Source organism: Cervus canadensis, chromosome 2, assembly GCF_019320065.1.
Source record: "Cervus canadensis isolate Bull #8, Minnesota chromosome 2, ASM1932006v1, whole genome shotgun sequence".
Lineage (NCBI taxonomy): Eukaryota > Metazoa > Chordata > Mammalia > Artiodactyla > Cervidae > Cervus > Cervus canadensis.
The window spans coordinates 98,541,747-98,554,800 of NC_057387.1; the positions used below are offsets into that span (position 1 = coordinate 98,541,747).

Below are 13,054 nucleotides of genomic sequence, written 5' to 3' on the forward strand. Positions count from 1 at the left end.
CTTGCATTTCACCTCCTCCTCTCAAATAATATATTTTATACACCTGTTAGTTTGTTGAACATCTGCTTCCTAGATGTGAATAGTTTGTAGCTCAGTTTAATGTACACTTGATGACTGCTTGTATTAAAAGAAATTCTGTATTCTTCTATTAGTGATGGCGTGTAATACAGTAGTTTCTATTGGAGCATGTGCATCAGTGCATGACTGATTTTTAATCCCCATACTCTTGTTATGTCATGCTACACGAAGTTTCTTGTTTGTTGATTTTCAAAGGATTTGCAGAAAATACTAGTTGGTGCTGTTGGCACCAACTTAAACTGTATAAATTTTGGATGAAGTTGCATGAATTAATATAATGTTCAACATAGTTGACTTCAGAAATGTGAGTTTGTGATTTGGAGGTGACTGATTTCACTGTGAGTCTTAGCCTTCTTCTGTGAGCATTCCATGTTTCTGGACATTTGCTTGGGTAGGGAGAAGAATATTGGTGTATTTGTTCTTTCAACTAACCTGACTGGTGTTCAAGACACCATGTAGGAGCAATAATCTTAAGTTAAAAGAGTGAAGAAAACTGAAACTGAGGCATCAAGGCTGCAGTAGATTCGAAGGATTAAGTTCACCGTTTAAAAGTGTAAAATTTGGGGATCTTACACTAGAGGATTTTATTCACGAGGTTGTGAAACCCTCACCTCTATCTAATTGCAGAGCATTTTTATCAATCCTGAAAGAAACCAGTTAGCAATCACTCTCTATCCACATCCCTCCTCCCATCCTCCTATCTACTGGCTGATCTACTTTCTGTCTCTTAAGATTTGCCTGTTCTGGACATTTCATATGAGTGGAGTCATGCAATATGTGGTGTTCTGTATCTGACTTTTTTCTTATGCTAAGATGCTCAAGGTTCATTCGCGTTGTATCATGTAACAGTATATCATTCCTTTTTATGGCTGGATAATATTCCATTGTATATGGATACTGTGCAGATATGCCACGTTTGTGTATGTGTTCATCTGTTGATGGACATTTGGTTTCTTTACACTTTTTGACTTTATAAATAATACTGCTGTGAACATTTGTATGCAGGTTTTTGTGTGAACGTATGTTTTAAGTTCTCCCTACCCAGGCAAATGTCCAGAAACATGGAATGCTCACAGAAGAAGGCTAAGATTCACAGTGAAATCAGTCTCCTCCAAATCACCAAGAGAACTTAAAACATATGAATGTATATTATATATTCCCAAGAGCATTTTACATATATTCATGTATGTATATATTTGTGTGTATATATAATTTTTATATATATATATATACACACACATATCTCTAAGGGTAGAATTGCTGGGTCATATGGTAACTTTTATAAGAATTTACCTTTGTTTTTGATAAAGCTGATATTGTAGAATGTGGTTTAGGTTTAAGAGCCAAATGTGATGGCTAACTTTCCACGTTCTCTTGTCCCTTCCCACCCAATCTAGACAGCTCACCTGGTGTCTAGATTCACTGTTAGGGTCAGTAGGGCCATCATACTCAGATAACTACCTTGCAGAGTCCTGGATATGGAGTCCTGGAGTTAGCTCTGCCCACTTGGTGAGGAACGGCCCGAGAGCCCAGAGGTGTTTAGAAGTCATTCCTCAGAAATCAAGGGTTGAAGTGTTCAGCTCTTAACAAGGAAAAGAAAGGTGTTAGGCTAGAAACCTGAAAGCCATTCTTAGATAAAAGACCCTAAAGGTAGGAAATACTTTAAAGAAAGGAGATGAATTCAGCTTTGGACATAGTAAATTTGGAATTTCTTGGAGAGAATGTTAGTTATGTTTAGAGATTAGGAGATTGATCCCTAATAGGGATGTGGATTTGAAATTCATCTACATGTAGGCATTTGAAATATAAGAATAGGTAAATCATTCATAAAATAAAAACAGTAGGGAAAAGTCTCAATTCCCGTATCTGAAGTCTGAGTTTTTGAGTCTGCCACCTGATGTTTCAGCTGTATCTTACTCTTGAGTAGCTTGTTTCCTACTGGTTTTGTGATTTTTGATTGTGAATTTATTTATCTTGGGACCTTATCCTTGAGAAGTCTTCCAAGCCTAGATCACAGGCAGATTGCCAGAGAGGATTTGCATTTGCATCTGTCAAGGTTAGGGGGCAGATATAACCATTCTAGGACCACTCTAAAATTCTGAGTATGAAGCTTTTTAAACCATAATCTAGGTGAGGGTTAGCTTCTGGTTGTAATCTGAGAAGACACTGTTGAACTGTTCTTGTAGCCCCCAGTCCCTCACCAACACTCAACGCCAAGGTTAAGAAATTTTCCTTGAGATTCTCTTGGATAACATCTGGACTTTGCCTCTTGTACCTTGAGCCCCAACACACTGTGGAATTGCAAGCTGAAATTCAGGGTTTGGCACAGTGCTCTGAAGATGAGTGAAAGCTGGTTTCAGTACTCTGCATACTTCTCTAGTTTCCCTCTTTCACTTAGTTTTTAGTCTTGATCATACTTTATCTTCTTTCAAGTTATTGATTAATATATAAAGGTTAAAAATTATCCAGTGTTTGCTATTTTCACTGGGCATGTTGATCAAGCTATCTATTCCGTTGTTCTGGCAGAAGTAGACATCTCTTTTCAGTGCAAGCCGGGACAATTATTGATAGATGCAGGGAGTGCAGTCAGCCTCTAAAATAAAAGTTATAAACTTGGGATAACTGCCAGTGTTTTGTTTGGCCCACATAGTGTTTAGAAAGTAAAAATCAGGAGATTTCAAATAAAATTTTGGGTATCTTGCTTCTCTTGAAAAATTAGATGTTCTTAACCATACTTTTTGGACTCCGAAATCACTGCAGGTGCTGATTGCAGCCATTAAATTAAAAGACGCTTACTCCTTGGAAGGAAAGTTATGACCAACCTAGACAGCATATTAAAAAGCAGAGACATTACTTTGCCAACAAAGATCCGTCTGGTCAAGGCTATGGTTTTTCCAGTAGTCATGTATGGATGTGAGAGTTGGACTGTGAAGAAAGCTGAGCGCCGAAAAATTGATGCTTTTGAACTGTGGTGTTGGAGAAGACTCTTGAGAGTCCCTTGGACTGCAAGGAGATCCAACCAGCCCATCCTAAAACAGATCAGTCCTGGGTGTTCATTGGAAGGACTGATGCTGAAGCTGAAACTCCAATATTTTGGCCACCTGATGTGAAGAGTTGGCTCATTTGAAAAGACCCTGATGTTGGGAAAGATTGTGAGGGCAGGAGGAGAAGGGGACGACAGAGGATGAGATGGTTGGATGGCATCACTGACTCAATGGACATGGGTTTGGGTAGACTCCGGCAGTTAGTGATGAACAGGCGTGCTGTGGTTCATGGGGTCGCAAAGAGTTGAGCAACTGAACTGAACAGTATTGGGCTGTCAGTCATGCTCAGCAGCAGTTGGCTAGAACTGGAAAAGGAGCCGATCCTTTTAGAGTGAACCTGTTTTCTTCAGTTGCAAACAATTGTATGCATATTATACCCTCCCATTCCAGCTTCTTTCATTCATATTACTTGTAGACACTGTGAATGATCCTTGCGCTGGATAGTAGTGCTAATAGATAGTTTCACATTTGTTCAATGATTTAATTCTAATAACATACCTGCAGTTTATCTCTTGATAAAGTTTTAGGTGATACTGTGCTGGAGAAGGAAATGGCAACCCACTCCAGTATCCTTGCCTGGAAAATCTCATGGACACAGGAGCCTGATGGGCTGCAGTCCATGGGGTTGCAAAGAGTCGGGCACGACTGAGCGACCCACACTAACACACTATCTCCAAGCTACAGATGGAAAAAATGGAGGTTCTCTGAGGATATGTAACTCTTCAAGGTCTCATAGTGTCATAGCTAGAATTTGAACAAAGCTTTTTCTGTTCAATGTTATTCTTAACTTTTTAATTAAGCAGTGGAACTGTTCTTCAAATCAAGTCTTAGTGAAGTCCATTCTGTGAAACCAACAAAGATATCACTGCTTTGATTGAACGGTGGGAGATGGGAACCTGTGAGGATGGGAACCTGCATGCTCAGCTCTTTGGTAGCCTTTAGGCACCTCTCTGGAATCCTTAGACTCTACTAAACCGTTTGGACTCTTTATCTGTAACTAAGCTTAATTTGTTAAATTTTGTGAGTTTTTAGCTTCTTTGGATGTTACAGTTATAGTGTGCCTATTTTTCCTGTGCTTCCTGGTATGTCAGTCTTCCTTAAGATAGTTCATCATATTGCTCAACAGCATTTTTAGTTTATTTTGATTTACAGTTTAATTTATTTTGGAGCATCTGATAACTAACTCTTCTTTACTTTTTAGATTCTCTTTGTGGCCAGATGGGTTTGTATGGACAGGCTTGTCCATCTGTAACTTCATTAAGGTGAGTGATTTTTTTTTTTTTTATTAGAACATGTAACATTTTAAAAGTTACGCTGGTCGAGTCATATTAGAATCACTTTGACTGTAAGGTTCACAGTAAAACACTGTAGTTTGTTTTGGGAAGTAGTGCTGTTTTGTGAAATAGGGAGATACTTTTGCTTACAGAGAAAGATTAGATAGTAATTGAAATTCCTTTCTAAAGGATAATATAAACAGGATACCTAAATTATCCTCATTTACAATAAATAAGTAAAATGTAAAAAAGTAGGAACTAAGTTGTATTCAACCCAGTGGTTTTATATTTTTTTGAAGTTGCTAAATACTTTCTTCAAATTAAATCTTAAGTGAAATCCTGTGAATAAAATAGATAAATGCTGGGCTTAGACTTCCATGTTCTACCCCCATAGTTGCCCTTGAGGGATTGCTGTAGTTCGCAGAGCACAGTCTGAAAATATAACGTAAATTTAACCTGTTAATTAAAAATATTCAGACTGGAATGTGAATTGTTGATGGCAGCACCTACCAGTTACATGTGTTGCAGCTAGCTACCATGTGTTGTTGCTCCCATTTACTTGTTCAGCATATTGATCGCCTAGTATAGTGTCAGGAGCTGTCTGAATGCTGAGGCTGCAGTAGTGAACGTAATGGATTAAAAATTCTGTAATCATTGGGTTTATATTTTGGTGAAGGGATAATTAATAAAATAAGTAACTGTTAGATACTGATAGTGATAAGAGGTAAATGAAAAACAGAGAAAGGGATTAGGAAATTCAAAGATACGTGTTATTTTAGATAGGGTAGCTAGGGAAAGCTTTTATTGAAAAGGTGACATTTGAACAAAGACTTGAAAGAGTGATGGAACAAACCTTTCGTTGGATAGTAGAGGATGAGCATTCTGGGCAGAGGGAACCCAGGAAGTGCTGGGGCAGGAGACTTACTTTGTATGTTGGAAGAATAGTGAGGTCATTATAGCTGGAACAGAGCAAGTGATGAAGAGAGTTGGAATTAACCGGCTTTGGAGGGCAGGAGAGAGAGGAGGGATACAAAATTGTTAAGGGTTGTTAATGTGGAGTCATGGAATCTTCAGGCTTGAAAGAAATTCTGGTGGTTTAGAATGCCACAAAAGAAAAAGTTGCCTTTTTTGTTTTCATATCATTGAATTTTTATCAGACTAAGGCTGATATCCTTTTTCCTCAGTGGGAAAGCTTTACCCTATGCTGTTTTGGCCTTTCCGTAAGGATACATCTTCCAGCTTATAATGGAAATAGGTGGAGTGATGCTTTTCTACCTTGTTGGAGCCCATATGCCCCCACACCCTCACAACAGACACCTGTATAGTTTTGAAAAGAACTTAAAAAGGGCTGTTGTAGAACTACTTTCACTTAAGAGTGATTTCTGCTTAATATGTTGGGAAGAATCATTTTACCCTTTCTTTGAATATTTAAAACTTTAGATATGACCAAATCAGGTTATTTTTGTAGACTTTGATCTTCCACTGATCATAGATTTCCTTAAAGACACTTGTTTGTGGGTTATGCTAACCATGTATTAAAGTCATTTACTGAGATTTTATATCCCTCTATTTGAATGGTTCTGTTTAGGTGAAGCTTATATATGACATTGGATTAGGAATAATAGATACCTAACTTTTTTTGCTTGATAGAATTATATTGGAAGGGATGATGAAAGAGAAAACCATGAATTATTTTATAACTTGCTCACTATGTTATAATTCTTGTGTGTAATACTCTGTAATCAAATTTTTATGTGATGTAGCTATAAATTTAGCATTTAGTTAATAAACTGAGAAGCTCTGTGACACTTGAGTTGAGATACTTAGGATCCTCCTATCCTAATCTTTCATTTTTTTGTAATATTCTGTATGGTCCAGTCCATCTGTGAGGCAGAGAATTCACGTTCTCAGATATATGGGTAGACAACCATTGTTTGTCATTGATTTTTCTAACTGAAAGCCAGCTTTGGTTTGATATAAGGAGGAGAAGAAAAGAATGACTATTTTTTTGGTGACGGGAAGAGAAACTGAATTACTTAAAACCACAATAAACTATTGTCTGCTTTTGCAGAGTCTTTCCCAAGCCAGAAATGGCCTCCCAACTACACTGTCCCAACAGAAGTAGAGTAAGAAGTCTTACAGTAACTCAAACCCAGTGACAAACACTGCTTATTTGCCATAACTCTCTTTGTATATACTACCTTTATGTCTTGTATATACCTTCGTATGCTACCTATATATCTAGAAAGTGACTAACTTCAAGATAGGAAAGCATGTGAGTTGGTGGAGAAGAACCACCATATGGCTGGGAATGAGCAAATTGGGTAAGCAGGTGGTGGGAAGGGTTGTAGGCATAGATGAGAGTGGGAGTGGATTACTTCTGTGAAGTAAAGATAGGGGGTGGAATGAAATCATGTGACAACTAAAAATTTTGTTTGGTAGGAGAAGGTACTTAGTAAGTGAATTAAAACTCTTCCTCTGCCCTTTAAATATTTAGTGTAAGCAAGTTAAATATTGTTTTCTATAGATGATATTTGATCCTTGTTGAATTGAGCATGTTAGAATTATTTTTAAAAATTATGCTCACTCTATTTTTATGATTAAAAAGTAATCATAAATCAATTATTGTAGAAAATTTGGAAAAACAGAGATAGTCATTGTTGATAATGTCTTAGCATGTAATTTTATTCCAGTAGATACTGTGTGTGTTAAAAAAAGGTGCCCCAAATTTTCTCTTAAAGAATGGTTGGAAAAGATTTTGTGTTATAGCTAAATTGACTCAATTTTAGTCAGATTGCGCTTAACTAACATTTTGTTCTTTACTTGATAGTGTAGGTAAATTGCATTTTCACAAAAGTTACTATAATAACATCATATACTATTACAGTATAATGAGATTGTTTTCTTTTTATTAGGATTCTGTCAGGAGGCAGAAACCGCACTAGTTATAGGAACAGAGACTTTAGTAGAGTCATTGAGTAGATTTGAAGTTGTTAACTTGATAACAGAATGGATAAAAATAAAAGGACTTAAATTGTCATGGAGCTAGATACTTGCAGAAACAGCTATGAGCCCTAAGGGCTTGGGCACCAAAAGGGAAACCTAGAGACTTAGAGGAAGGGTCCTGTGGAAGCAGTTCAGATCTCCAAGGCAAAGGTACTACATGCTAGTGCTTGTGTTGAGTTCAGAATAGAAATCCCATAGATTTGAAACCCAGAAATCTGGGGAAAGGGTGCTGGCTGGTGCTGGGGTCTTTGAGTAGGGTATGATTAAATTAGTTTCATAAGTGTTAGAAAAACTGCAAACTTTATTACTGCTATGGGGAAGACTTTCTATTGTAGGGGTGAAGAAACCGTTGCTGGGATAGTGTTCCTATGAAGCCCAAAGAAGAGATGGGAAAGCACAAGTATCTCTTTTTCTTCTCCAGGCTTGCAGTCCATCTTTAGTGTTCCCTCTTGGCAGACCCTTATAGGAAATCAGCTGGCAAAGCAGAAATGTGGTTTGCAGGCAGAGTCCCACTTCCAGCATCATTAAGGCAGATGGGGAAGAAGCAATGTGGGTTTGAAACTGAGGGGCAGTAACTTAATAACTTGTTTCGGCAAACTACTAAGAAATACAATGTTAAAAAATGTTTTCTCAGCTCTGTTCTGCAGCCAGTGTTTATATGATTTTAGTAAGGTATTTATTTGCATGTTGCTAAAAAAGTGCTAATTTTATAAATCATGTGATATATATGAGTCACAGGTATTCCTTGCAGTCTGAATCTACTGCATTCATACCCTAAGTTTGAATAGTAGGAGTCTGGATAGTGAATACTGAGTCATCTGCGTTATTTAAGTCCTGAGGTTTGAATAGCAAGAGTGAGAGTTCAGGTAATGATGGATATAGTTTCTTTCAGACAGTAGAATCTTAAAAATTTAGCAGAATCTGTTTGCTTACTGAGTTTATGTAAGAGGCTTTGAATCCTGAGGTGAATCTCCTTTTTATTTCCATGTACAGACTCAGTAATAGCAAAAGCTTACTGAAAAAGCAAGTTTTCCTTGAACATTTGTTTTATGTAGACAGGTAAACACATATATGTATAGAACATACTACTTTTACATATTGTAGCATTAGATTTTTTATAATTTGGTATGATTAAAGCAAAATAAAATTGGGTATTTCTTTGGACTTGTTAAAATAGGGCCGTTTCTGCATATCTGAATTGTGTAGCATTTATGAGGATTGACTTTTTGGTTCACATGTGCATTCAGCGTAGGGCACTAGGTTATCAGTAATAACTTTCAAGTATCAGTAGTTTTTGACCTTCTGCCTGAGATCTTTTCCTTTCATTATCTTTTCTATTTTTATGGTTCACACTTAAACCTTTTCCTTTTTGTTACGCTTCTCCCTTAAAGATGCCTTTTATTATTGATCCAGTCTGTTTGTTTATGATGTTAGGGAATACATAGGGATTTTTAGCACCAGAAAAAGCTTGTGTGTTAGTGTCCCAAATGAATTTCCCGTCCATCCATTTTCTCATTGCCATTCGATACTGATAACTGTGCTATTTAGAATGACCAGAGAAGGGTAGATTTATTTTAAGGCTTCTTGCTGCCTGGTTTCTAGTAGCAGACTTGGTATTGTTAAGGCAGCTCTGGTATATAGTTGTAGAATCGGGTAGGTATAGGTTCAGATCTCTGCCACATATTATTCATAAGATCTTGGGTAAGTTACTTCACTTCCTAAGTTTTTTTGTAATAGAGTTGTTAATGTTTACCTCACTGGCCTGTTCGGATTCATGGGATACGTACATAAAGCATGTGGCATAGTTTTTCCTCTCTTGTGTTTTCCAGTAGTAGAAAGGGCTTCCCAGGTGGCGCAGTGGTAAAGAATCCACCTACCAATGTAGGAGACATAGATTCGAGCCCGGGTCAGGAAGATCCCCTAGAGAAGGAAATGGCAACCCACTCCAGTATTCTTGTCCGGAAAATTCCATGGACAGAGGAGCCTGGCAGGCTGTAGTCAATGGGGTTGCAAAGAGTTGGACACAACTGAGCGACTGAGCAGGCATTCAAACCCTCAGTAGTAGAAAGCAAAGGGGATCATCATTTTTAGAACAAAAGAGGACATATTTGTATCCTTTGCTCTCAGCTCAAGAACATGGGGTAGAAGAGAATTTCTTTCCTCCTTCTTTCTATTTCCCCCTTTCCCTAAATTCTTATTTTCAAAATTTCTTAAAAATTAAAAAAAATTTTTTTTATTGAAGGATGGTTGATTTTCAGTGTTGTTGTTTCTAGTGTATAGCAAAATGATTTAGTAATGCATACATATATAGGTATATGCTTTTTCAGATATTTTTCCCACTATAGTTTATTACAAAACATATTGAATATAGTTCCCTTTGGTACAGTAGGACCTTGTTGTCTATTTTATATTTAGTAGTGTGTATTTGTTATTCTCAAGCTCCTAATTTATCCTCCCCCATACCTTTTCCCCTCTGGTAACCATAAGGTTTGTTTTCTATGTCTGTGAGTCTGTTTCTGTTTTGTTAAGTAAATTTTATATGTTTTTTTTTTATTGTACATATAAATGACATATATTTGCCTTTCTGTCTGGCTTAATTCACTTAGTTTGGTATTCTCTAGTATAATAATTTACCAGTAGTGTTCAGGTTTGCAACTGACCTCAGGCTAAGGATGTTGCTGACATTTAATATTAGATTTTTATTGTATTTATAATTAATATAGTTTCATGTTTTTAAATCAGTTCCACACAGTGGCAGGAATAACTTGCATTATCATAGCCCGTCATATTTATCAAACTTCTTGGAATTGAAATCCATTAATTTGCGTGTTTAGTTCTGGCATGTTCCAGTTAAATGAAGGGTAGTAATGAGAAACCATCTTAACTTTGACCGTTACAGAAACTTCTCTAAAATACGTTCGGAACTTTCTGGCGTATGTTCTAAAGCTTGCATGTCATGTAGTAGCCAGTAGCGTCATGTGGCTGTTTAAATTAATTAAAAAATATCAGTTCCTCAGTCACTAGCCACATTTTAAGTGCTTGATAGCCACATGGCCACTGACTGTCATGTTGGCTAACGCACAAACATTTCCATTGTTGTAGAAAGTTCTGTTGGATAGTGCTGGTCTAGAGTATCCTAAATGTGATTTAATCTTTGATCTAAGCTGACTTCTAGGGCTTCCTTTTCTGAGCATCAGGTATTGGAGAGTACCATTGACTATTCATTGACATAAGGATGTATAAAAATTATTATTGACTTTGATAGCTAGCTTTGTGGTATTCTTACTAATATACTAGACCAGGCATTTAAGCATTTTAAAATACATTAATTATACTTCCCCTCACAACTCTTTGAGGTTTGTGTGATTATTATTTTCATTTCACAGATGAGGAAACTGAGATAAAAAGCAACTCAAAACATACAGTGAATAAGGGACAGAGCTGGGTTTCATTCCCAGGTCTTGCTCCAGGGCCAATGCTCTTAATCACTAAATTCTACTTCTTGGCTGTCAGTATCATAATCAAGGCGTTCTCTTAAATGAGGAATGCTAAAAAATATTCTGCTTAATTGAAGATACTGTTAAAGAGTAAATGCAAAGGGGAAATACCGATGCAGGAAACAAGGAAAAATGATAGAAAAATAGTGATTTAATTTTGAAACACATTATCTAAAATTGAAAAAATCTTTCCTGAAAGGCAGCAGTTTTTTAAAAGGTGGGTGGAGAAATTTAAGTTGTCCTGAATGCATATACATGGAGGGAAATAATATCAGAGGTAATAGAGACTACAAAGCATCACTGAATATACTGGCACAATAAAGGAGGAGTTAAACTCAAAATCTGTGCCTACCAACAGTGCACAGAATATAGAATAATAGTACTGAAAAATAAAAAAAATTTATGATTTGATTTAGTAAAATGTATTTTAGTCAAGTTTTGCTTAGTTACAAGTAGAGGAAGCCAGCACTGGATATATATCCAAAAAAAGTAAAGGAATTTATTTGGTGAATACTGCAGTATTTCATGGAATCCAGAGATAGCTGGATCTCATAATACAACTTAGGTTCTTAGGAACCTAGGCAGTGTATTTTCTTCTCTCTTGCTTTTCCTTGAATGTAACTTATTTCTTCATTTTTTACAAACCAGCTTTTCTTTGCTTTTCTGGCACGTGGCCATCCCATACCTCACAAATACATAGCTTGTTCATTCAGGAGACCAGCCCAAACTGTTTCAGTCCTGATTCTGAATTTCCTGAAGAAGAAAATTCAGACAAGCAGTTTGGGTCAGGTACAGATCCTTTAATTTGTTGTTGTGGTACTGACTTCTAGGGCCCTGGAAATGGAGCCAACACTGAGAAAGGGCTTGGTGAGCTAGGCAAAACTTGACAGAAAGTTTGTGATACAAAGCAACATGTGTTCAGTGTTGGGTAAGAGTTAGGATTTCAAGAGAGAATGTCTTTAGGGTTTAGAGCTTTTCCTTACTGTTATGTTGGTAGTGAATGAAAAACTTAATTCCCATCTTCCTATCTTCATATCAGAACAGAATATCCTTAGGATTGTGTATTTGAAATTGGACTCCTGCTTCAGTTTTGTTTGATTTGATATATATATTTGTATGTATATTTTGTGTATGTCTGTATATATATATATATATATACACACAGACACATACATATATATTTTTTGCTCAGGGTGCAAGATCTTAGTCCCCTGAAGGAACTGAGCCCATGCCCCTTGCAGTGGAAGCCTGGAGTCTTGGAACCACTGGACTGCTTGGGAAGTCCAGAGTTTGACATGTATATTGAATACTTACTATGTGCTTATTTGTATTCAAGATTCTCATAAAAGCAACAAAAGCAGGGAAAAAAGGTTAGTCTGCCCATAGTAGTGCTTACTTGAGAACCTGAGGGATAGGTGCTGTGGACAGGTCTCTGTGGAAGGTTATATCTCTAAATAGAGATTTAAGCAGAGGAACCCATTTCTTTGTAGTATGTTAACATTCTTCCTTCCCACCTCCCACATAGCTTAAAGTGGGGGAGAGCTTAAAGTGATTAGCTGTGTAAAAAAGCACAATCCATGCAGGTTATGGAAAGATGATACTACTTGAGTAAATGGAGACTGAGATAAACATAGTGCTTCTTAATATATTATAGGTAGGTCTGTAGAAAATTGAAAACAACAACAGCAACAACAAAAAAAAAACAAGAAGAAAAGCCCATGTAATAAAACGAGAGGAATGCTGGTTTGGAAGCCATATAAAATGGGGATAATCATTCATATTTCCTTGCAACACAAATTAGTTATGTTTGTTTTTGATACCAAGAAGAAACCTAAAGGATATAAATTCATGAAGGAAGATTATTACTGCCTTTCAGATTGGTTTTAGACATTTTACTGGGTATGGAGTAGTATACTCATTATGATTTTCCTGATGACTGATGATGTTGAACATCTTTTAATGTACTTAATGACTACTTGTATGCCTTTGTTCCAGTCTTTTGCACATTTTAAAACTGTATAGTTTGTCTTTAAATTGCATTGTAAGAATTCCTTAGATATTATGGATGCAAATTATTTTGTTAAAAAGTAAAATTTTGATAGCATCCAATTTTTTCTTTCATAGTGTTTTGTTTTTATGTCTTAGCTGAGAAATC

The 13,054-nt window shown here is 36.5% G+C and overlaps 1 protein-coding gene across 4 annotated transcripts in view; it reads left to right on the top strand.

The window, feature by feature from the left end:
• Positions 1-13,054, top strand: part of FOXJ3 (forkhead box J3) — a 141,152-nt gene that overhangs the window by 18,585 nt on the left and 109,513 nt on the right. For all 4 annotated transcript variants that reach the window (XM_043461694.1, XM_043461693.1, XM_043461696.1 and 1 more), the window contains exon 2: positions 4,324-4,384. In XM_043461694.1, coding sequence (XP_043317629.1) covers positions 4,341-4,384 — 44 coding nt within the window. In that variant the 5' untranslated portion in view covers positions 4,324-4,340. The remainder of the gene's footprint in view (positions 1-4,323; positions 4,385-13,054) is intronic.